We start from the raw sequence: 21,750 nt of genomic DNA, 5'->3' as shown, positions 1-21,750 counted from the left end.
GATTTTTGCTACTTTTCAAAAATTGGAAAAAACATAATAAAAATGAGCATGTACATAGATGATTTTAATCAACTATCATTCACATGCAAAAACTAAAAAAACATTAGTTTTGATAGCACGCCTATAATTTGTCTCAGAACAAAAGGTAATAAATAGGCATGGGGTAAAAGTAACTCAGGGCAACTTTCATGTTAGGGGGCAACTCTCGTGTTAGGGGGCAACTCTCATGTTAGGGGGCAACTCTCATGTTAGGGGGCAACTCTCATGTTAGGGGGCAACTCTCATGTTAGGGGGCAACTTGGCATAGCAGTGGGGTCTTTGCTTTGCATCCGTAAGATATGTAAGATATAGAGTTTGTGTGGCTATGTGGTCTTGTAGTATGACACTTGCTTTCGGATTGGAAGGTCCTGGGTTCAAGCCTCGCTCTGTGCAAAGTTGAGTCCTTGGAAAAGGCTCTTTACTCACATTTTCTCACCGTACTCTGGTGTAAAATGAGTACCTGACCGTTAACAGCTTTGTCTCTGTCGGAAAAACAGTAATGTAATATCGCCTAACAGGCATCAGGTCTCGTCCTACATGTTAAGTGTTGCTGTTGGCCCTTTGAGCCCGTTTAGTGGATATTGTGCTATATAAAAGCTCAACTTTTTTGACTAACTGCCTCGCCTTGAACAAGTTACCTTGCCCTACCTACCTTGCGGCGCTGCACTGAGGTTGATGCCTGGGCTATTCCAGCCTACCCTAGGAATAGATCCTTAAAGTCAAATTTCCCCTCGGGGAAGGAATGAAGGGAATTTTTTTTCTCTATTTTTTGTTTTGTTTATTAGAGCAGATCTTTTAAATGACTTTAAAAAATTAAATTCAGACAATTTAATTTTTCTCTTCGACCAAAATTCTTTTAAATTGTTTTTTTTTTCCTGTCTTCTAACCATTGTAGGCCTTTTCTGATTTTGTGGAGACACGAAGTGTAATTCTGACCAGCGGGACTCTTTCTCCCATGATGTCATTCCAGTCAGAACTGGGTTTGGATTTCAAAATACAACTGGAGGCAAACCACATCATCAAAGATTCACAGGTAGGGGATGGTGATGCTGGTATCACCCAAAGGTGTGCAAGCAGCTTTGTCTGACACTCGCCTTCACACCTGTAGGTCCGGCTGTTTCAAGTACTCATGTGTCCTCCCACCCTCCCGGAGGGCAGTGGAAAGTTGAGTCCTTGGAAAGGCACATTCTCACATTTTCTCACCATATTCAGGTGTAAAATAATAATAATAATAATAATAATAATAATAATAATAATAATAATAATAATAATATAATAATAATAATGTATAATAATATTGGGTTTTTATATAGCGCCTTACCCCGTATATCAACGATCAAAGCGCTTAACAGTAACATGGCTACTTTCACTCAAACATGCAATATGAAACAAAGCAATATAATTCTACAGTACCACATGTTAAAAAGAAACGTTTAAAGATGTTGTTTTTTTTAATGAGTAACTAGCCAGCGACAGCATTGTCTCTGTGAAAAAAAAAGTTAAATAGCGCCTTATAATTGTGCCTTTTCATGCGTCATGTCTCATCATCCGCCATTGGTATGGGGACCTCTGTAAAGCACTTGCATTTGAAGTAAAAATCTAGAACTAGAAAGTGTGATGGTTCAATTGAGTATGTATGTAAAAGTGTATCGTTATATATGCGACTTATATCAAGAAACCATGCTGGTTCTGGGTATATCTAATTAGAAGTGAAACAGCAGGACCAGTTGTTGATATATGTTACAGTGAATGATATAATCAGTCGGATGGTGAAAAGGTTTGAACTGAGATATTGCCAAGTTTAGTTAGAAGGTCAATTTTTATCCAAAATCAGTTCTTGATTAAATCAACCCTTTTTGTACATCTTCGAGAAATATCAAAGCTTAATTTCACTTCTAAATATTTTTGACAGCCAGTCAAGTTGAAAAAGTATGAAATTTGAGAAAAGTTTTTGCTGGATACCTTTCCCATACATCTGACCATAACTTCATGAAAAATCACCAAAGGAAAATTAAAATGCTCTGGAGGGCATATTCTTTCAGAAAATGAAAAAAAAAATTTAAAAAAATTTAAATGCAAATCTAAAATTTTCACCTTATGTCATGCATGCACTGACACATATCATCTAACAAGATGTGCAAATTGGTCGGTCAGTCTGTCACCCTATCCAAACTGTCTTTATAATCGATAATAGGTCATCTTAATAATCAAGGTTGCCAATTTTCCGTATATTTACAGAATTCAGCATATTATAACCCCTCAGTATATTTTCCAATCACCTGCTAAAAGGAAAAAAATCAGTACAAAAGTCTTTTTACTGGAGTTCAGGGATCAGAATGTGTTTGTGTAAAAATTAAGTAAATGTTTGCCTCCTGAATTGGCAACCCTGAATAATGTTACCCAAAAAATATAAAAAACATCAAGAATTGTTCATTCGTATGTTGTTTTTTAAAATTATTTTTTCCATCGTCATTGTTTACAGGAAGGATTGGAACATCTTTCTTTTTTTTTTTTCTTTCATATTGCTTTAGGTTTGGGTTGGGTCATTTGGTCAAGGCCCAAATGGCACCAGTCTGTTGGCAGTCTATAGGAATTTGGAGAGTTTTACATTCCAAGATGAACTGGGACAAGTTGTTCTTCAAGTTTGTAAGGTCAGTAAAGAGAGATAGGGACAGACACTTGTTTCATCGTTATTCTACAGTTCTCTGTTGTTTAAAAAGAAACAATCTATGTGTTGTTGGTTTTTTTTCATGTTTTTTCTTTTAAATTTAATTTTTATCTGATCTTGACAATACAATCGATGTCATCTGCCACTTCCAAAAAAAAAAAAAAAAGGTTTATACATAGTCAGTATCTTGAGTCCCTTTCGCTACTTCTTGAGGTCTTAAGGTCAACACACGAACACCACAAAAGTTTACTACTCACTTCATTTCTTGTTATAATTATCATCATGGTTCCTATGAAGCTGGTTGATCTATATTATGTGGAAACAAAGTTAAACTTAGCCTATTTAAATTTTATTCTTTTTATTAATTTTTTTTCTTAGACTGTGCCACATGGTGTTCTCTGCTTTTTGCCCTCGTACAAGGTCTTAGATAAGTTGTACACAAGATGGGAGGTAAGGCAATATGAATAGCATTTTATTTTCATTTCAACAAGAAATCAAATGAAAATATACAGCCTCCATTAGACTATTGTAACTCATTTTTATTATTACACCTGAATCAATTTTGGAAATAACAAGATCTGTTGGATGGTTCAATTTTGTCATCGATTTTTAGAAATTTATGAGCTTTCATGGCATGTGGCTCAGCGGTACGATCTTTGCTTCATACCCAAAAGGTACAGAGTTCAACTACCTGCCTTGTTGTGCGGCTTTGAGCAAGTCACCTTGCCCTAGCTCACTTTGTGGCGCTGCACTGCGGCTGACGCCTGGGTTATTCTAGTCTTCCCTTGGGATAGCCCCTAAAGACAAATTTCCCCTTGGGGATGAATAAAAGGGGATTTTATTTTTTTATTTTTTATTAATATCCATGATAGACAGCTCAAACCCCTTTACAAAGAACTGTTTTATCATTTTCTTTCACCAGAAGCAAAGATTTGAATAGAATTATAATTTATATTTTATTTACAAAGATGATCCTTGTTTCATTACTATTCTAACATTTTATATCATTTCCCTTGGTCAACAACATAGAATACATACTGTTATCGTTATGTCTCAACTTACTTAACTTTGCATCTTTCGCACCCTAATTTTCCAATTGGTGCGCCATGGCTGCTTCTTTGATTGACTGTGTAAAGTCCCTCCCTTTTCGCTGTCTTCTGACAAATTTTTTTAGGGACGTAAGATCTTCCCCTGTTCATTACTAACTGTGTAGATTGTCATTGGTGGTCTCCCTTTGTATTTACGTCTCACATTTTATGAAAGTCTATAACGTCAATCTGACTGGATTTTGTTTGGTTCAATAAAAGACTTCTTATATGTTCACACTGCTTTTTTTTTTTTTGGGGGGGGGGTTATTTTTTTTTTTTGTCCTTCAGGGTCATTAGGCCCAAGGAGCTGGAGTTTATCCCGGCTTTCGTAGCGTGAAACGGACAATAGCAATTGCTTGGATAGGACGCTACTCTATCGCTAAGCACTTTCAACTGAATCTAACAGACTCAGCTACCCATTTACTGCTCGATTGACAGGAAGGTCAGAAAAAATGTTTTCAACTGCACCCGTGATTGATCTCAGTCCCTTTGTGTGTGAAGTGAGTGCTCTACCAACTGAGCTATTGGGACTGACCCCCTGCTCCTTTCTTGATATAACAAAATAGTCTGCTTTCTAAACTGAAGATTGTACTCAACCCAAAATCACGTTTAAAAGACGTCACATCATTTTTACTGCTGTGTTGTTCAATCAAAATGAGTGATGACATCAATTAATAATCATATAAAATGTTTTGATATTTGATATTTCAATGTTATATAGCTATTCACCTCATTATAGTTAATTTGATTCAGAAAAAAAAAATAGCATTTTACATTTATCCTATATGACGGCAGATATTGTTCAAAATAATTGTTTGTTTTTTTCAATATATGATATCAGAGCACAGGACTCATGGACAAAGTCAGTGAGAGAAAGAAGATTCTTAGAGAGCCAAGAAGTTCCAGCAAGGAAGATTTTGAAGAGCAGATTGCAACTTACTACAGAGCTGTGGAAAAGACGGATGGTACATTTTTAACCTTAGTTTTATATAATATGTCAGACTTGTCTATTCCTACAACATTTTATAGACTACGAATTATTGGTTCAAGCTATGGAACTTCAAAAATATTTCTTCCAGTTTAATAACAGTATTGAAAAGGAAAATTTTGTTTCGTATTATCTCCATTAAGAACTCTGATTCCGTATTCCCCAAAGACAAAGATCTGCTACCATTAATATGGCAGGCAGATATTTTTAAAGTGTTGAAAAACTGTGGACAGTATTCATACCTCTTGAGAAGCTATACATTCTATTTTTATATTTTTTAAAAACTAGACTGTTGGTTTTTGGACTATTTATAATTTTCAACACAGAAAAATTTCTAAGAACTAATTATTTTCCACAGGTCTTTAATATGATTTAATATTGATGTAATTTTGTGTCAAATGTCAGGAAACTGATGTCCACGATCCCATTCTCTCCCTTTACTCTAAACTTTTTCTTGGTAGATCCCAATGATACCACTGATGGGGCCATCATGTTTGCTGTGTGTAGGGGTAAGGTCAGCGAAGGACTGGATTTTGCTGATAACTTTGCCAGAGCTGTTATCTCAGTAAGTGTTATGTTTCTTTTTAATGATATTTTGGGGTCTTGATTGCTCAGTTGTACAGCAGTCGCTTCACAACCAGAGGGATCAGTATTAACTTTGCCAGGGCTGTTATCACAGTGAGTGTTATGTTTCTTTTTAAATGATATTTTGGGGTCTTGATTGCTCAGTTGTAGAGCACTCACGTCTCATGCAAAGGGAGCAGTCAAGTTTAAAAGTATTTTTTTTTATGTCCCTTTCTCACCCTCCCATCCTATTCACCCATTTGTTATTTGATAGCTGGGACTATTAGATCTAGTAGAAAGTACTTGGTGATAGATTGTTGTATCAGTCGGATGAACAAATTCAGTATCATAAAAGTTTTAGCTTAACATCCTTTCCAACACATTTTAGATTATTTGAAAAGTGGTACTTTTGTTTTTAGGTCTAAATGATCAGAATTCAATTCGTCATTTTAAAAAAAAGAATAAGAAACAACATTCTTTTTTTATCGATAGAGACATTAATTTTACTTTTAAAAGTTTTCCTGTGTTTTTTTTTTTTAATTTTAAGCATCGGGTTCATCCTAACATTATTTCCTTTTTGAGATATTTGGTCTTATTTGAGAGCTGAGTTAAAGTTGACTTTAAAAAACAGTTTTTTACAACTTATTGTGATTAAGACATGCATATAGGATTGTGAGTTGTAAAGACTTAACAGTTTGTATATTTATATTCAGAAATTATTCAGTAAAACTATAATTGTTACAGTTAGTAATAAGAACTCTTGCCATTCTTGTGTTGGAAATGTAAATTTTCATATTTTGATTAATTTTTGATGTATTTTCAGGTTGGAATTCCGTATCCAAATTTTAAAGACATTCAGGTAAGTATTTGTCAAACAACAAACTTCGTGCAAGTCTTAAAAAAGCATTATCTGTCTCATTATAGAGGTGCGCTATTCTTATTTTGCTACAGGTAGAAATTCTCTCATGGCAGGGAAATAAATGTCTGGCTCTTGGGCTTAGAGGTTCTGTAGTGGTTTGCCTCTTCCCTCTCATTCAATTCCCCTATATTGTTAGTCTCCTCCATGTGATTTTGTGTCTTTTTTTGTTGTTGTTGGGTAAGACCATCTGGTTCCACCCAGGCTCTTCCTCGGATGATTTTCCAGAAGACAAGAAATTTGTCACATGGTTCCTGAGATGCACATTCCTCCCACCAAATCCAAACATCAGTAACACACTTTATAGTCACCTGGAACAACTACAAAAGACGTCTAACTTCTACGTCATGGCACAAGACTGAAGGGCTAGATCTCAGGTGGTCGCTGGTTCGGATAAGTAAGTAAGTAAGTCACATGGTTAATCCTTGGAGGGGGGGGGGGTTACCACTTTGTAAGTTGTCTCTCTGTTGTAGGTTATTGTTAAAAATATATTGACTCTTTTGTTTCAATTTGGATGTATCCCTCTTGGTAGGATGTATTTATGTTTTCCTGTTTATTGTATCATTGGCTGAATAAGGGTTTTGAGCCGGAAACGTTCAGTGTTTGATATTTCGTCCTTTATTTGAAGCTGTTTTATTCAATTTTGTTTATTACGTGGTGGGGATCATTTGTTTGTGTATAAGTTGGACTTTTATGTGGTCTCAAATTCAGTCGTAGTTTGATTGCTCTTGGACTTAACACAAATTCCCTGTTTAAACAAATCCCCCTTTAACTGTCTTCTTCTTGAGTGCTTGTTAATACATATCTATATTTCCAGTAAGTATCCCATCACCGTTCAATTTGCTTGTGCTGAAATGAGCTTTAAGTGTTACAAGCATCATAAAACCCCAGAAATTAAACCCCCCACCCACCCCCCCACACACACACACACACAAAAAAAATGTCCCTGTCTATTTTAAAGGTTCTTCTTGTTCGTGCTATTTCACATATACTTTGAATAGAGTCATATATTTTTTATGTAAGAGTAAAGTGAAATATAGAATATTAATTATGTAGAATATCCAGAACTTTTTACCCTAAAATTGCTTTGTAAGTTAATATTAATAAGTTTAATGGAGAGATATTTTTAATTTGTCACCATCTTCTCTTTACAATTGTCTTTATTGCTTTCTCTTGTGAAATTTGATGCTAATCTCCTTTCCCTTTTTTTTTTTAAATATCATAATCTCATATATATGATGTAGGTTGAATTGAAACGAAAATACAATGACCAGCATCGCCATGAGAGAGGTCTATTGTCTGGCTCAGACTGGTATGAAATACAGGCCTTTCGAGCCTTGAATCAGGCATTGGGACGTTGCATTCGACACAGGTTTGGCTTCCTTGAATTTTCTTTATTTCATTATTAATTATGTTTTTTTTTTCTTAATTGTTAAAATTGGATAAATGGTCAATGATGTAATAATGAAGGAAATAATGACAAAATAATGATTATAGCATGTGTCATTTTCTTCATCATTTCTAAACTTAAGAAAAACTTTATAACATAAAAGCTGCCAGATAATAGATAAGTCTATCCAAAATAATATTAACCATTATAATGAAATTTTGCTAAGTTAAGTTTGTCTTTATCTTTATAAATATAAAATTCACCACATAGTTAAGAGATATGAAAGTATTCTATCTCGAAAATTTGGTTTTAAAAATAAAATTTAATTAATTTTTTTTTAAAATAATTGTTAACAATGTTTTATTTTGTTTTATTTCTGTTAGTCATGATTAATGAGTATATCAAAACATTGTTTGACTTTTACAAATCTAGTAAATGATTTGAAATATTATTACAATTTTTGACAAGAACTTCAATTATATAATCTTACAGAAATGATTGGGGAGCCTTGATTATCATAGACGAAAGATTTATCAAGAGTGCACCAAAATACAGCAAAGGTAAGTTGATTGAGAAGATGTGAAATATTTATATGTTGAAAAGCTCAACTTGTACTTTTTATTTCCATGTTTTGCATTTCAATTTCTTTCATTTCTTTTCTTTTTATTTTTTTGGATAAAATTTCAAATTTGGCAGATTAAAAAAAGAAGCAGCAGGCTTCTGCACAATAAAATGTTCACGCCATTCATAGATTTCACCATGTCAGGCTTTGAAATTCCCCTTGTGTCACCGTTTATGTAATGATATATGCCATATGTCTCTATTTCCTCACACAGGCCTCTCAAAATGGGTTCGGAATAAAATGTGCACTCATGACAATTATTCAAGAGGCATGAACTCTCTAAAGGAATTCATTTTTGAACGCAAGAGGCTGGAGGAAGAAGAAAAGATGTAAGAATATTTTTTTTTCACGACAAATGTGAATTTGTTGTGATTTTTTTTTTGTCATTGTGTTTATTTTGAAATTTATGATTTACTAATTCAACCTTTTATAGTGAAGCGCACCCATAATGAACACTTGTCTGTGCACCACTTTTTCACATTATTATTTCCTTCAAATAAAGAACATAAACTATTTTTTTTTCCTAACTGTCATTGATTTTGCACTAGGATTTTAGTTTTGGTTATTTTTTGTTGAAACGGAAAGAGGATAGCATTGATCATTTCCAGTGTAATAAGTTGTGAGATGAAATTATCTGGGTGTCTTGATATTTAGATGGAGTGAGTACTCTTTTGTACACAAAGGACAGGAGAAATTTTCTTGAGTTTGTCATTGGGATATGGCCACTTGTCATTTCGAGCATTTAAAATAAAATGAGGGATGATTGCTTTTTTCCCCTTGGAAATCATACCTTGTTTAAAGATACCCAATGAGCCCTATGCCTTATCTCACCTCAGTCTCCTGTCTGCTTCGATTTCAGAGAAGACATGAGAGCTGATCCTGCAGCTATTTTGCACCATTCATCCCTGTTTTTGGGCGTTTTTTTGCCTTGTGGATAAGATTGGGACTTCATCCATTTTTATTTTTTTTCGATGTTTTCAATCCGGTTCTTGTTTTGTCGACCTCCTTTTCTCCCTCCTTCCATTGTGCTCTGTAATATTGTATTGGCCATTGAGTCATGTCGTGTCACATGATCAAACCAAGAGAACTTTCTCTTTTTGCTGATGGCAAGTGGAGGCACTTGTGGACCTGCCAGTGTTCTTATTTCATTGAAATATATAACAATGTGAAATTGAATGTAAGCTTCAATTTAATATACGAAAACAGATAAAATGGAGGTTTCAGGTTTCCTCTTTATCAACAAAACAGGATAAATAAAACACTACAGACGAATGAGATAATGTGGTAGTGGCGTTGTTGAACAACACAGTATCTCATTCGTCTGTAGTGTTTCATTCATCCTGATTTGTTGATAAAGGGGAAACCTGAAACGTCCATTTTATCTGTTTTCGTATATTAAATTGAAGCTTACATTCAATTTCACATTGTTATTTATTTCTTCGAGCTTCGAGCAGCACCATTTACATTATTTCATTGAGCACAAATTCATTTGTCGTGTGATATTTCTGTGTGCCTATGAATATATTAATTTAGATCATGCATGTATGAGATATAAGTATTGATATTACTTTTTAATATTAATTTTTCTAGCGCTTAAATGACCTATTAGTTTTACAAGTGTCCGCGTCCTTTAACATTTCCTCTCTTCCCCACATAGAAACAACCCTGCGTTTTCCACCACAACCCCTGTAACACCCAAAACCGCTTGTCTCAACTCGAGCATTGGCAGCACTGATGGATGTTGCAAAGGTCAAGACTATAAGAAGGACTCAATTAAGAGTAAAGAATTGAGATCTGAAACGCCAAACACGGAATCACCTAATCCAAGGGTACATGTTTGATTATACTTTTCCAATCCATGAACAGAAAGAAATGACAACAAGGCAGTACCAAAAAAATACACACTTTAGTTTATAACGCTTTAGTTTACAGAATGCAATGTCGATTGTAGATCACAAATAAAAACTACAGATACTTACACTTGTGAATGGCTCACACTCAGTTCTGAACACACCAAAAGTAATGATCAAAAATAAATACATCAGCTTCGAAAAAGAACAAAATACCAATGTTTAAAAAATGTATTATAAAAAATATTATTAGCTGAAGAATGGTATTGAGTCCAAAAATGTTTGGTATTTTGTTGGGTTTTTCTGGGTTTTTTTATTTCTTTTAAGCTGTTGTATTTATTTTTGTTCATTACTTTTACAGTCTACATCTTCTATCAGCTTTGTATCACGAACAATGAATACAATAACTATAGCTGAATATTACTCATGCCTTCTCAGGCTTATATGCAGTGTTCTACAACAGAATAAATGTTTTTAAAATTCATCAGACATTTCTAGAGTACATTAGGTCTTTCTAATGCTTTATATATATATATATATATATATATATATATTATAAGGTTTATTAAGTCAACCAGCTCTTTATTGACTCTTTTAGACTACATTGGAGGTGAACAATACTTACTAACACTTTTGACTATTGACTACTTCTATTGTTACCATTACAGACCAGCTTTTAGACGAACACATAAAATCTATTCATATTAACTTACATGCTATAATTTATAACTGAAAGCAAAAAGATTCTTACTCAAGTTTTTAAATCTCGAGATCAACTTTATTTTTTTATTCCTTTCATTCTATTTACAGCAATACTCCATTTTCAATATGATGAAGTCGAAACCAAAATCAACCTCAAAGCAGAAAAATTACCCCAAACTTTCATCCATCGCAACTCCATTATCAAAAAACATTCCTCGAGTCGATCCTTCACCTCTGAGATCATCCAGCACAGTTCAAACAACAACAACAAAATATTCCCAACTTCCTACTGCAGTGGTTAACCCATCCTTTGTTTTACCGCCCAAGCCATTGGCACCAATATTCAGCAACTTGAATCAACACAACACAGAAGGTGGCTTTGTTATCACAGCACCTCAACAACTAAATGAATATGTTGCTGTCCCACCCTCAGGTGCAAGTGCCTATTCCAACCCCCATGTTACCCATAGCTCTGATGTTGTCCACTCAATGCCAGATAATAAATCAGCATCATTAACCCCATGGACAGGAAGTACTAAGGCTGGAACGAAAAGCAGAAATGGTAACACAACTGCTCAAAAAATTTCTAATGCACCGTTAAGAATTGTAACTCCAATAGCACCGCCTGGGACAAGGATGCAGGTGTTTCAAATTGAGTCACATCTCCATAAAATATACGGAGGTAATTTAAACTTACCAGTTTCCTCAACAGAAAGGTTAGTGTACTTGGTAGAACCTCCTAAGACACCCGGTGGTTACCCAATCGCACGCATCATTAAAATGTCCAAGGAGGATAAGGAAAAACTCGTAGAATCTCAAGAGAAAGATATTCAGGAGCAGGAGAAATACAAGCAGCATCAACAAGATATAATAAAGGAACCAGCAGAACAGCAGTCTAGCAATATTGCAACATTCAACAACCCTCCTTGTAAACTTAACACAAATGTAAACCAACAATTTCTGATGCCAACGCACAGTGCATCTCTTTGTTCAAATGACAATAAACTAGGAACAGCCTGCCATAATGGGTTGTCTTCTCATCATGCAAACAGCGCTAATAACAACCATTTGAGAGAAAACACAATTTCCAATACTACATCTTCAAGGATATGTAATGCTGACACATCATCAGACAGGCACAGTAAATATCATAAGAATGAAGGAACACAAAGCTCAATAGAAGAAGAAATAAATTCATCCTGCTCTTTATTTGACAGCCCAGTTAATTCAACCCATACTGCAAGAGCCGCCTCCAACATACCTCAACAATCAACAGCGGATGGATCTCTTCCCATCACTTCACATTTAGGCCAATCTGATAAAAACACAAATTCCTCATTTCACAATTCTACCAACACAGAATCCAGTAAGAAAAACCCCTTGTTAAAATTCTTTCTGCCTTCCGACAATGTTTCGAGCAATGAAATTAAAGATGCTACAACCACAAATTCTTCCGTAAAGTTATCAGAAAACAGTGGTAAATGTGCCGCAATAAATGGCTCGTCAGCCTCTCAAATTAGTCAAGACTTGTTTCAATTGGGAGAAGAACCCATCACAAAAGCTTCAGACATTACCAATGACTTCAAGGCCTCCACAACAAGAAAACCTTTATTCAAAATTAACAGTAAGAGTTTTAATTCCAAGGATATAGGACATAATGATGATAGTAATTCATTGTCTGGAAAAGATCTGAAATTTGAGTCTGACACAAAATGTAATAGTAGCAATGTTACTGCAATGGAAAATAAAATTGTCCGTCATTCTGCATCCAAAAGTCTCATGTCATCCTCCTCGGCTGATGAAGTGAAGGAAGATGAGGATGATGAGATGTCAGCGTTAAAGGTGAAGAGGAAATGTGGGAGGAAAAGGCGAAGTCTTTCTTTGAAGTCTCAAAATGAAGCAAACAAGAACAAGAAGTGTAGAGGTGAAATGAGTGATACAGATGAGAAAGAGATAAATGGAATGCTTCTATAAAAGTGCTCTGAACTTTTTATCATCGAATGGAATAACTTTGCCTCAAGAACAAGCTTTGCCTCTTTGGCTTTGGACCATTTGCCTCAAGAACAAGCTTTGCCTCTTTGGCTTTGGACCATTTGCCTCAAGAACAAGCTTTGCCTCTTTGGCTTTTGACCATTTGCCTCAAGAACAAGCTTTGCCTCTTTGGCTTTTGACCATTTGCCTCAAGAACAAGCTTTGCCTCATTGGCTTTGGACCATTAAGACAGAGCTGCCAACCGATATTTTCAGTGGAATCAGTCCCTGAAGTGTTCAAATAAAGAAGAAAAAATCCATCCCCAGGCAACCTGTCTGGATTATCAAGACATCCGGATTGTGGAGTTCCGAATTAGAGAGACCTGACTGTATATAAAGCATGATTGCTACCAGGTAGCTGTTATTGTTTTGTTATTATTATTATTATTGTAAATCATTTCTTATGTGCTGTAATGACTAAGTTATTGGTATGTTGTTGTAATATTATTTTAATTTGAAAATTATATGTGTTTGTAAAAGTCTTGATATATATTGACCAGGAATTACAAGGGTTTAAATATTGTATATGTTCTTCTTCTCCCTCAAAGATTGCTCTGTGTAAAATTTACAATTTCCCTCATATATTCATATTTTTTTCAAAAAGCCTTTGATATAGATTGCATTGTACACTGGTACAATTATAGTGTAATTCACACATCCTTGATAAAACATTTGTTACAGTGAATGACATAATCAGTCGGATGGTGAAAAGGTTTGAACTGAGATATTACCAAGTTTAGTTGGAAGGTACATTTTTTATCAAAAATGAGTTCTTGTCATAAATGATTAAATCAACCCTTTTTGTACATCTTCGGAAAATATCAAAGCTTAATTTCACTTCTAAATATTTTTTACAGCTAATTAAGTTGAAAAAGTATGAAATTTGAGAAAAGTTGCCGGATACCTTTCCCATACATCTGACCATGACTTCATAAAAAATCACCCGATCTACTTCAAATAAAGATTAAAATGCTCTGGTGAGCATATTCTTTCAGAAAATGCAAATGTGGTCTAATTGTATGACACTCGCTTTCAGATCAGAAGGCCATGGGTTTCAAGCTTAGCTTGGCGCATAGTTGAGTCCTTGGAGAAGGCTATTTATTCACCTTCTCTGTAAAATGAGTACCTGGCTGTTAACCGCATTGTCTCTGTCCGAAAAGAAATTGTAATATCGCCTAACAGGCGTCATGTCCCGTCCTAAATGTTTAATGTTGCTGTTGGCCAGGGATCCCTTGTAAAGCGCTTTGAGCATGTTTAGTGCATATTGCGCTATATTAAAAAAATATATTTTTCAAACATATCCAAGACACAATTTTTTTAAATCATTAACAATAACAATAGCTTTCAATGACATCATAGTATTATTTATTTTATATAAAAAAAGAATGTTTGGAATATAAACAAAAGTGTAAAGGAATGGAATTATTAGACTGTTCCATTCATAATCAACTGGCTTTATGTATTGATTCTATGACTATTACTATCACAAATAAGCTTGTTGACTAAATTTATTATTACATTTAACACAGCTAATAGTCATTGACTTCAATGCAATCATTACACTACCGTCAAATTGGGTAACTTTGCCTAAAGGGGAAAATTTGTCTCTGTGAATTTGGAGCACTTTGAATAATCTCAGCTTTGTTGCAGTTATTTTCATTGTTAAAAGGCGACTTTTATCAAAGGAATTTTACTCTGCCCATTCTGACTGTTGGGGGACAAAATGGCCAAGTGGTTAAGGCATTGCACTCTGACCCGGAAGGTCCCGGGTTCGAGCTGCACTTCAAGCACTTTCGTTTTTGTTTTTTTTATCTTGGGCAAGATTATTAACCCCCAATTTGCTCACTTGGACAACTTGGGTGATTCCTGTTGACATCAGATATCTTGTTTGATGAATTATCTATATTCCTTCCTAGAATGCCTAGGTGACGATATCTTATGATGTGGCGGAAGGGCATAATAATAATAATAATAATAATAATAATAATAATACTAATAATAATAATAATAAATTATGCCTGTTGGCACGTAGGGCAGCTTGCTGTTTCTGTAACATTGTTTTTTTGTTTTTTTGTCTAGGATTGGGTTGTTACCCCTTTGCCAAAACCCAGGCAAGGATTAATGTAGGAGATTCCCTCTAGGCTTGTTGCTGTCCCGAGCTAAAGAGTCATACTCACCCTTGGTTTTATTTTGGAGTGTCCTTCTCCCGAGCTATAGAGTCCTTCCTACCCTTGGTTTGATTTTGATTTTGGAGTGACCTTCTCCTAGATTGAATGTGATCCCTTGCTTACGAGCTCTATCTACCCGAAATCAAAGGAAATAATTTCTACAAAACTAAATATACTCTTATTGATCCAAAATTAAGTAGGAGAAGTTTCCCATTAATCATTAAGGCAAAGTTCACCCAGTTGACGGAATGTGCTGTATTAGATATTTACAATTTACATGTTGTAAAGAGAAAATAAAATATTATTCAATGGAAACCATTGAATATCGTCATCATTTTTCATATTTACAAAAAAGAATGTCATCCTTGATTAAAAATGTTGATAAGACCACTGGATGCAGAATGCTGTTATTTAGTTTAAGAAGCTAATCTAACTCAAAAGCAACAAAAAATCCCAACCATTTTATGTAGTAACAATTTGGTTTTTGTCTTTTTAGAAATGCATGAAAATCACTATCTATCATTGTGTCTCAAAATACTTTATCAAAGATAGTAAGATTTACCAACCTTTTTGCAGTCCCTCCAAAACGGCTCCAATGTCCCCAATGGACCCGGGTCCTTGTTTGAGAACCGCTGCCCTAGTGTTATTATATGTAATGCATTGAATTGGGGTAAAAAAAAAAAAGTTTAAAATCTTTCAATTTCAAGTGTAAAAAAATACTTGATTATAAAACTTTGTACAGTAGTCAATATTTTACTTTGAAACTGTTTTTGTATGTAAATTTTAATAAATACTGACCAAGAATACAATTGTTTTCATATTTATTCTTTATCTTCAGAAATCTGCAAAAGGCCTTTTTTTTTAATCGCAGAAATTTATAGTTACCACTGCTCTGAACTGAATTGTTCTAAGTTGGTTGCTAAGTTGCAATTTTACTTTATAGCGTCTACTGATTTTACACATGGTGTGCATCACTCGCCGCATTCATGTTCTCAAGTCTCATAATCTATTGTGTTAATATCACCTTATTTAAATGGGGAAAATAGATTTTCAAAGAGAAAAATACTCTCCAGGAAATGTTATAAATTAAATATTCACGCATAATCACGCATTAGCTCCAAGCAGTAACGTTTGCTTTAAAAAGCCAAACCATCCCGGTTAGCCATGGCCACCCGTGGCAATTCTAACCCCCTTCTTCTGCCAGACTCCACTGTCAGTGACTCTACAGAACCAGACGGAGAAGGTTGATGTTTGGGTGCTTCATTCCCAGACGATGTGTAATTAGCCTTGGGAGGCGCCCCTTTGGGCGGGGGTAGAGTGGTTGGGGTGAAATTCCTGTAGTCATCAAAGTCTTCCTCCGCTACCTTTTTAATACTTCCTTTTCGTTTCTTTTTATTAGTTTTGTTATTAGAGTTTTGGTGATCTTCTTCCGGTTCCGGATATGTCCGCGCCACTTCATATGTAGCGAAAGCTCCAACACCAGCTGCGCCGCCCATTGTTACGGCCGCTGCTGCTGTAGAAGAGAATGGAAAATCCAGATCGTTATTTTGATTTGCAGGTGGACTTGGTTCTCTAGCTGGTTCAGGAGCAGCGGCGGGAGGGGTAGCGGTAGGTAAAGGGGGCAGATGTACAGGTGCCAATATTGGGGCTGGAATCGGAACACCGTCACGAGATTTGGGTTTCTCAGGTTCTTCACTCACGCCAACCACAGGGCCAGATAATTTCCGTTTCTTTTCCTTTGGTGCCGTATAGTTGTAATCTATTCGGTCCTTCTTCATTTGTTCTTTGCGTAACCTGAGAAGAGAAAAAAGAAAGTTCCATCATCATCATCATCATCTTCTTCTTCTTCTATGTATGAATGGCGTAGTTAATGTGAATAAACAAAAACAATCAAGAAAGGGGAAACCCGAACCGTCCACAGTATCTGTCTTCGTCTAATAAATTGAAGCTTACAATTCAAACATCTTAAAAACGCCATTCTCCCATCTCTTATTCGTCTTGAGGGGTTTCATTCATTGCGCTTTGTTGACAAAGGGGAAACCCGAAACGTCCAAATGATCTGTTTTCGTTAATTAAACTGAAACTTCCATTCCATTTCCTACTGTTATTTATTTGTGCGGCTATGTGGTCTAGTTGTATGACACTCGCTTTCGGATCGGAAAGTTCGAGCCTCGCTCGGCACATTGTTGAGTCCTTGGAAAAGGCTTTTTGGTCACATTCTCTCACCGTTATCCGGTGTAAAATGAGTACCTGGCCGTGAACAGTGTTGTATCTGTCCGCAAAAAAAATTGAAATTGTAATATCGCCTAATAGGCGTCAATCATTTCCTACCTGTTAAGTGTTCTTGTTGGCCATGGACCCCTTGTAAACCGCTTTGAGCACGTTTGCTGGATATTGATTGCGCTATATAAAAGCTCAAGTATAATTTCAAGAAAGCTGGGAATCCATGCATTACTTACTTATACTTGTAATACTGCGCTTTCTCTTGTTGGACGAAGTTGTAGATGAGGTAGGCTGTCACGATTCCAAAGATGGAACACCCCGCGGCGATGACGTAAATAATACCCGTGTCTGCCATTGTGGTCAGGGTCAGATCAAGGACGAAATGGAGGGTAGAGAGGGGGAGAGGGTGGTACTCTGTCGAGATAGAGAAAAAAAAGGGGGGAGCGGGGAATCTACGCTTAGTAATGTCATAATACTTTTGTAACAACTTATATTAATATTATGTCAACTACGAAAATTGGTATCTGCACTATCTACCTATCTATCTATTTATCTATCTATCTATCTATCTATCTATCTACCTACCTACCTATCTATCTATCCATCTATCTATTTGCGTTGACGTCATTCTATCTTTTTAATTACTATTTACCTGACTACCCGTCTATATATGTATATATCTATCTTGAGCGGCTATGTGGTCTAGTGGTAGGACACTCACCCTCGGATTGGAAGGTCATGAGTTCGAGTCTCGCTCTGGGCGGCGTATAATTGAGTCCTAGGAAAAGGCTCTTTGGTCACTTCTCTCACCGTACTCAGGTGTAAAATGAGTACATGGCCGTTAATAACATTGTCTCTGTCAGAAAAATTGCAATATCGCCTAACAGGCGTCATGAGCCGTCCTACATGAAACGAATTGCTGTTGGTTAGAGGACCCCACCCCCTCTGTTAAGCGCTTTGATGACGTTTAGTGGATATTGCGCCATATGAAAGCTCTAGCTTTTTAAAAATTATCTATCTATCTATCTACCTATCCATCTATCTTTCTATCTATCTACCTATATATTTATCTCTCTATCTATCCATCCATCCATATATATATATATATATATATATATATATATATATACTATACTATACATACATACATACATACATATATATATATATATATATATATATATATATATATATAATAAATACATAAATACATATATATATATATATATATATATATGTATATATATATATATATATTATATATATATATATATATATATATATATTATATATATATATTTGATGATAGATCGTTTGCTTGTTTCGGCCCCAAGATTTGGAATGAACTACCACGTGGTCTGAGGGACTGCAAGTCTTTACCTACCTTTTAAAAGAATCTCAAGACACATTTTTACTGTATTTGTTTTTATTGACTCTATGAATCCTTGATTTGGCTATGAATTATTATTATTATTATTTATTTTTTTTCACTTAAAATTGATATTTATATTGTAAAGTGCCCAGAGCTTGTGTTTTACACGAGAATGAGCGCTATATAAATGTGTATTATTATTATTATTATATATATCTATCTATCTATCTATCTATCTATCTATCTATCTATCTATCTGTCTATCTATCAATCTATCTATCTATCTCTCTATCTATCTATCTATCTGTCTGTCTGTCTATCACTCTATCTGTCTATCTCTCTCTCTCTCTATCTATCTATACAATATCTATCTATAAATGATCGATCTATCTAACCTATCTAAACATCAGATGTCTTTATATGTTCCTTCTCAATTCTCGTCTTATGGTCTCTTGAATAATTCAAGATCGGCCCAGGTCAAAAGTAATCCACTCAATTGATTGATCCGATCTGTTAAACTCATTACACCCCCCCCCCCCTTTTTTTTTTTACCTCACTTGTTTCCTCTATTCCCCTCGCCATTCGACACCTGATTGCTGAAGAGTTGCCACAAAGAAGTACTGACAACACGTCACGGTTCAATGGTTATGCATGGGGGATTTTAAAAGACAACGTAATAAGGTTAAGTCTTGGACTACTAAGGGAGCGTTCACATATTACGTCATCAGCTAGGGGGGGAGGGGGGGTCTACCAAATGTTGACATGTGTTGACATGGGGGAGGGGGGGGGTCAGACCCAAGATGATGTCATCAAAACATAGGCAAATTAAGCCTATTTCAAAGTTTGTTCCTTTCAAAACAGCTGAAGATAAATTGCTATGATGAGTATTGCCCATCTCTCAAGAAACAAAATGGGAAAGGGGTATCACTTCTCAAAAGGCGAACTTGCCCTAAATGTTCATTGTATCACTCCTCGATCACAGCAATGAAAGACCATTCACGAAAATGCGGCATACATGAAGAACAGCAAATGGGAGAAAATGATGACGATGAAGATGAAATTGATGATACTATTTATAGTACATTGCCAGAGGTCCAAGGCAGAAACATTTTTGAATCAATTAATTTTATGTTTGGAAATTGAAACAGAAATTCATTCCACTAAAAGACTAATATGCTATAAAATAATTTGCCTCCTATACTATTTTAAATTACACTTTCTGAATTTTTTTTAATAGCACCTGCACCAAGTAGCCTAAATTTAATTTAAATAATGTTTGTTAGATTTTATCTTTGCAAATTTAAATTTTATGTCCCCATTGTATCGTAAAACATAAATTATCAACAGTTTCTGAAATTAATAAAATGTCTGAATGTGTTTTATCAAACGTTGATAATCAATGTTTATGGTTTGAAAAACGAATAATAAATATTGTGAAATTAAAGTTATCTTTTAGTTTTTATTAAATTAGATGACGTCATCATCTGTTGGGGGGGGGGGGTCAGGTCAATGATGACAAGTGATGACTTGGGGGAGGGGGGGGGGGGTCTAAAAAGGGCAAATTTTTGATGACGTAATATGTGAACGCTCCCTAACAATTGCCTGTTTGCCTCCTTGAATCAAGGAACCATGTTTGTGAATAGCTACTATCTACGTTATTTTCAATTCAAAACATTGAATTTTCGGGTCGAGTTATTGAAGCCAATAACATTAAGACTTATTTAGACCATATTTTGCTGCTGTTATGCGACTTTTTTCATTATCATTTGTATTTTGAGGTTTTATTTAAAAATCAAAGCTCGCTCACGCACTATTATATTATTCAAAAGAACATCTATACAGTGCCTCATAGAAGAAGAACGAATGTGAAATGGACACAACCATGTCTAACTTTTCCCGACTCTCTTTTTGTCGAGTCAATTAGGGATGCTTTCTTTATTCAGCTGGTGACACAGGCTACGAGACATCGACTGAACCAAACTAGTAATATACTCGACTTGTTAATATGTAACGATGATTATTGGATTAATAATATTGACCATTTGCCTTCGGTGGGTAAAAGTGATCATGACTCACTCCTTATATCGTTAAATCTTTCATCCGCCAAACATCCTTCACATGTTTATTTTTATTATTTCAAAGGTAATTACAATGCTTGCAGAGAAGACCTGAATGCCGCGACTTGGGATGCTCTTGAAGGCTACGGTGTGAATGAAGCGTGGGTGTTTTTTAAAGACAAACTAAAAGGTATAGAATTTAAACACATTCCATTAAGACGTAATAAAAATTTTAGATCTAATAAACCACTGTGGTTGACAAAAAAAACCCAACAAAAACAATGTTAAACGTACAATCAATAAGAAACATAAATTGTACAAGAAATTCAAAAGTTATCCTACAACAAATAATTTTCATAATTATGTCAAGGTTAGAAATAACACCAAATACACGGTTCAAATTGCTGTGAAAACGTATGAATGTACATTGGCACACGAATGTAAGAATAGTCCGAAAGGCTTTTGGAGATACGTCAACAGAAAGTTGAAAAGAAATCCAGATGTTAATGTCTTGCTGAAAGATGATTGTACCAAGGTTACTTCTGATATAGATAAAGCTAATGTTTTAAATGATTATTTTTCATATGTGTTTGTTCAAGAAGACACTACAAATATACCAACTTTTAATGTTACAAATCAATTAAACGTTCCCGATTTTTATATTACACAAGAAGATACACTTGCCAAATTGTTGAATTTAGACGTGACTAAAAGCATGGGACCCGATTCCCTTCATCCCCGTTTACTGAAAGAAGTGGCCTTGAAATATCACAGCCGCTAATCAACAATATATAATAAGTCTCTTGAATCTGGTACCTTACCCATTGAATGGAAACAAGCCAATGTTACTGCCATTCATAAAAAGGGCAGCAAATTGGATGCTGCAAACTATAGACCCATCAGCTTAACATGCATACTCTGTAAGGTTATGGAGTCTATCTTGAAAGACCAAATAATGGACTTTCTTGAAAGTCATACGATGCTAAACGATAACCAGCATGGTTTTAGATCAAAGAGATCATGCATTACTCAACTTTTACAGGTGATGGAGGATTTTACCAAGTTAATTGATC

At 35.1% G+C, this 21,750-nt stretch overlaps 2 protein-coding genes across 2 annotated transcripts in view; one reads left to right on the top strand and one right to left on the bottom strand.

The window, feature by feature from the left end:
- LOC144967372 (Fanconi anemia group J protein homolog) overlaps positions 1-14,140 on the top strand; it is a 37,054-nt gene extending 22,914 nt beyond the window's left edge. Inside the window, exons 18-28 of the mRNA XM_078904492.1 lie at positions 935-1,072; positions 2,571-2,690; positions 3,086-3,157; positions 4,637-4,760; positions 5,245-5,348; positions 6,171-6,206; positions 7,508-7,635; positions 8,146-8,213; positions 8,490-8,604; positions 9,933-10,104; positions 10,936-14,140. Of these exons, the coding sequence (XP_078760618.1) occupies positions 935-1,072; positions 2,571-2,690; positions 3,086-3,157; positions 4,637-4,760; positions 5,245-5,348; positions 6,171-6,206; positions 7,508-7,635; positions 8,146-8,213; positions 8,490-8,604; positions 9,933-10,104; positions 10,936-12,801 (2,943 nt within the window). The 3' untranslated portion in view covers positions 12,802-14,140. The remainder of the gene's footprint in view (positions 1-934; positions 1,073-2,570; positions 2,691-3,085; positions 3,158-4,636; positions 4,761-5,244; positions 5,349-6,170; positions 6,207-7,507; positions 7,636-8,145; positions 8,214-8,489; positions 8,605-9,932; positions 10,105-10,935) is intronic.
- Positions 14,141-14,915: 775 nt separating this feature from the next.
- LOC144967373 (uncharacterized) overlaps positions 14,916-21,750 on the bottom strand; it is a 10,331-nt gene continuing 3,496 nt past the window's right edge. Inside the window, exons 2-3 of the mRNA XM_078904493.1 lie at positions 17,485-17,662; positions 14,916-16,819 (exon numbers count right to left, since the gene is read on the bottom strand). Coding sequence (XP_078760619.1) covers positions 16,162-16,819; positions 17,485-17,603 — 777 coding nt within the window. The 5' untranslated portion in view covers positions 17,604-17,662 and the 3' untranslated portion in view covers positions 14,916-16,161. The remainder of the gene's footprint in view (positions 16,820-17,484; positions 17,663-21,750) is intronic.

Source organism: Berghia stephanieae, chromosome 3 (genome assembly GCF_034508935.2).
Source record: "Berghia stephanieae isolate SIO BIC M18660-M18661 chromosome 3, UCSD_Bste_1.3, whole genome shotgun sequence".
Lineage (NCBI taxonomy): Eukaryota > Metazoa > Mollusca > Gastropoda > Nudibranchia > Aeolidiidae > Berghia > Berghia stephanieae.
This window is presented reverse-complemented; position numbering and strand designations above follow the sequence as displayed.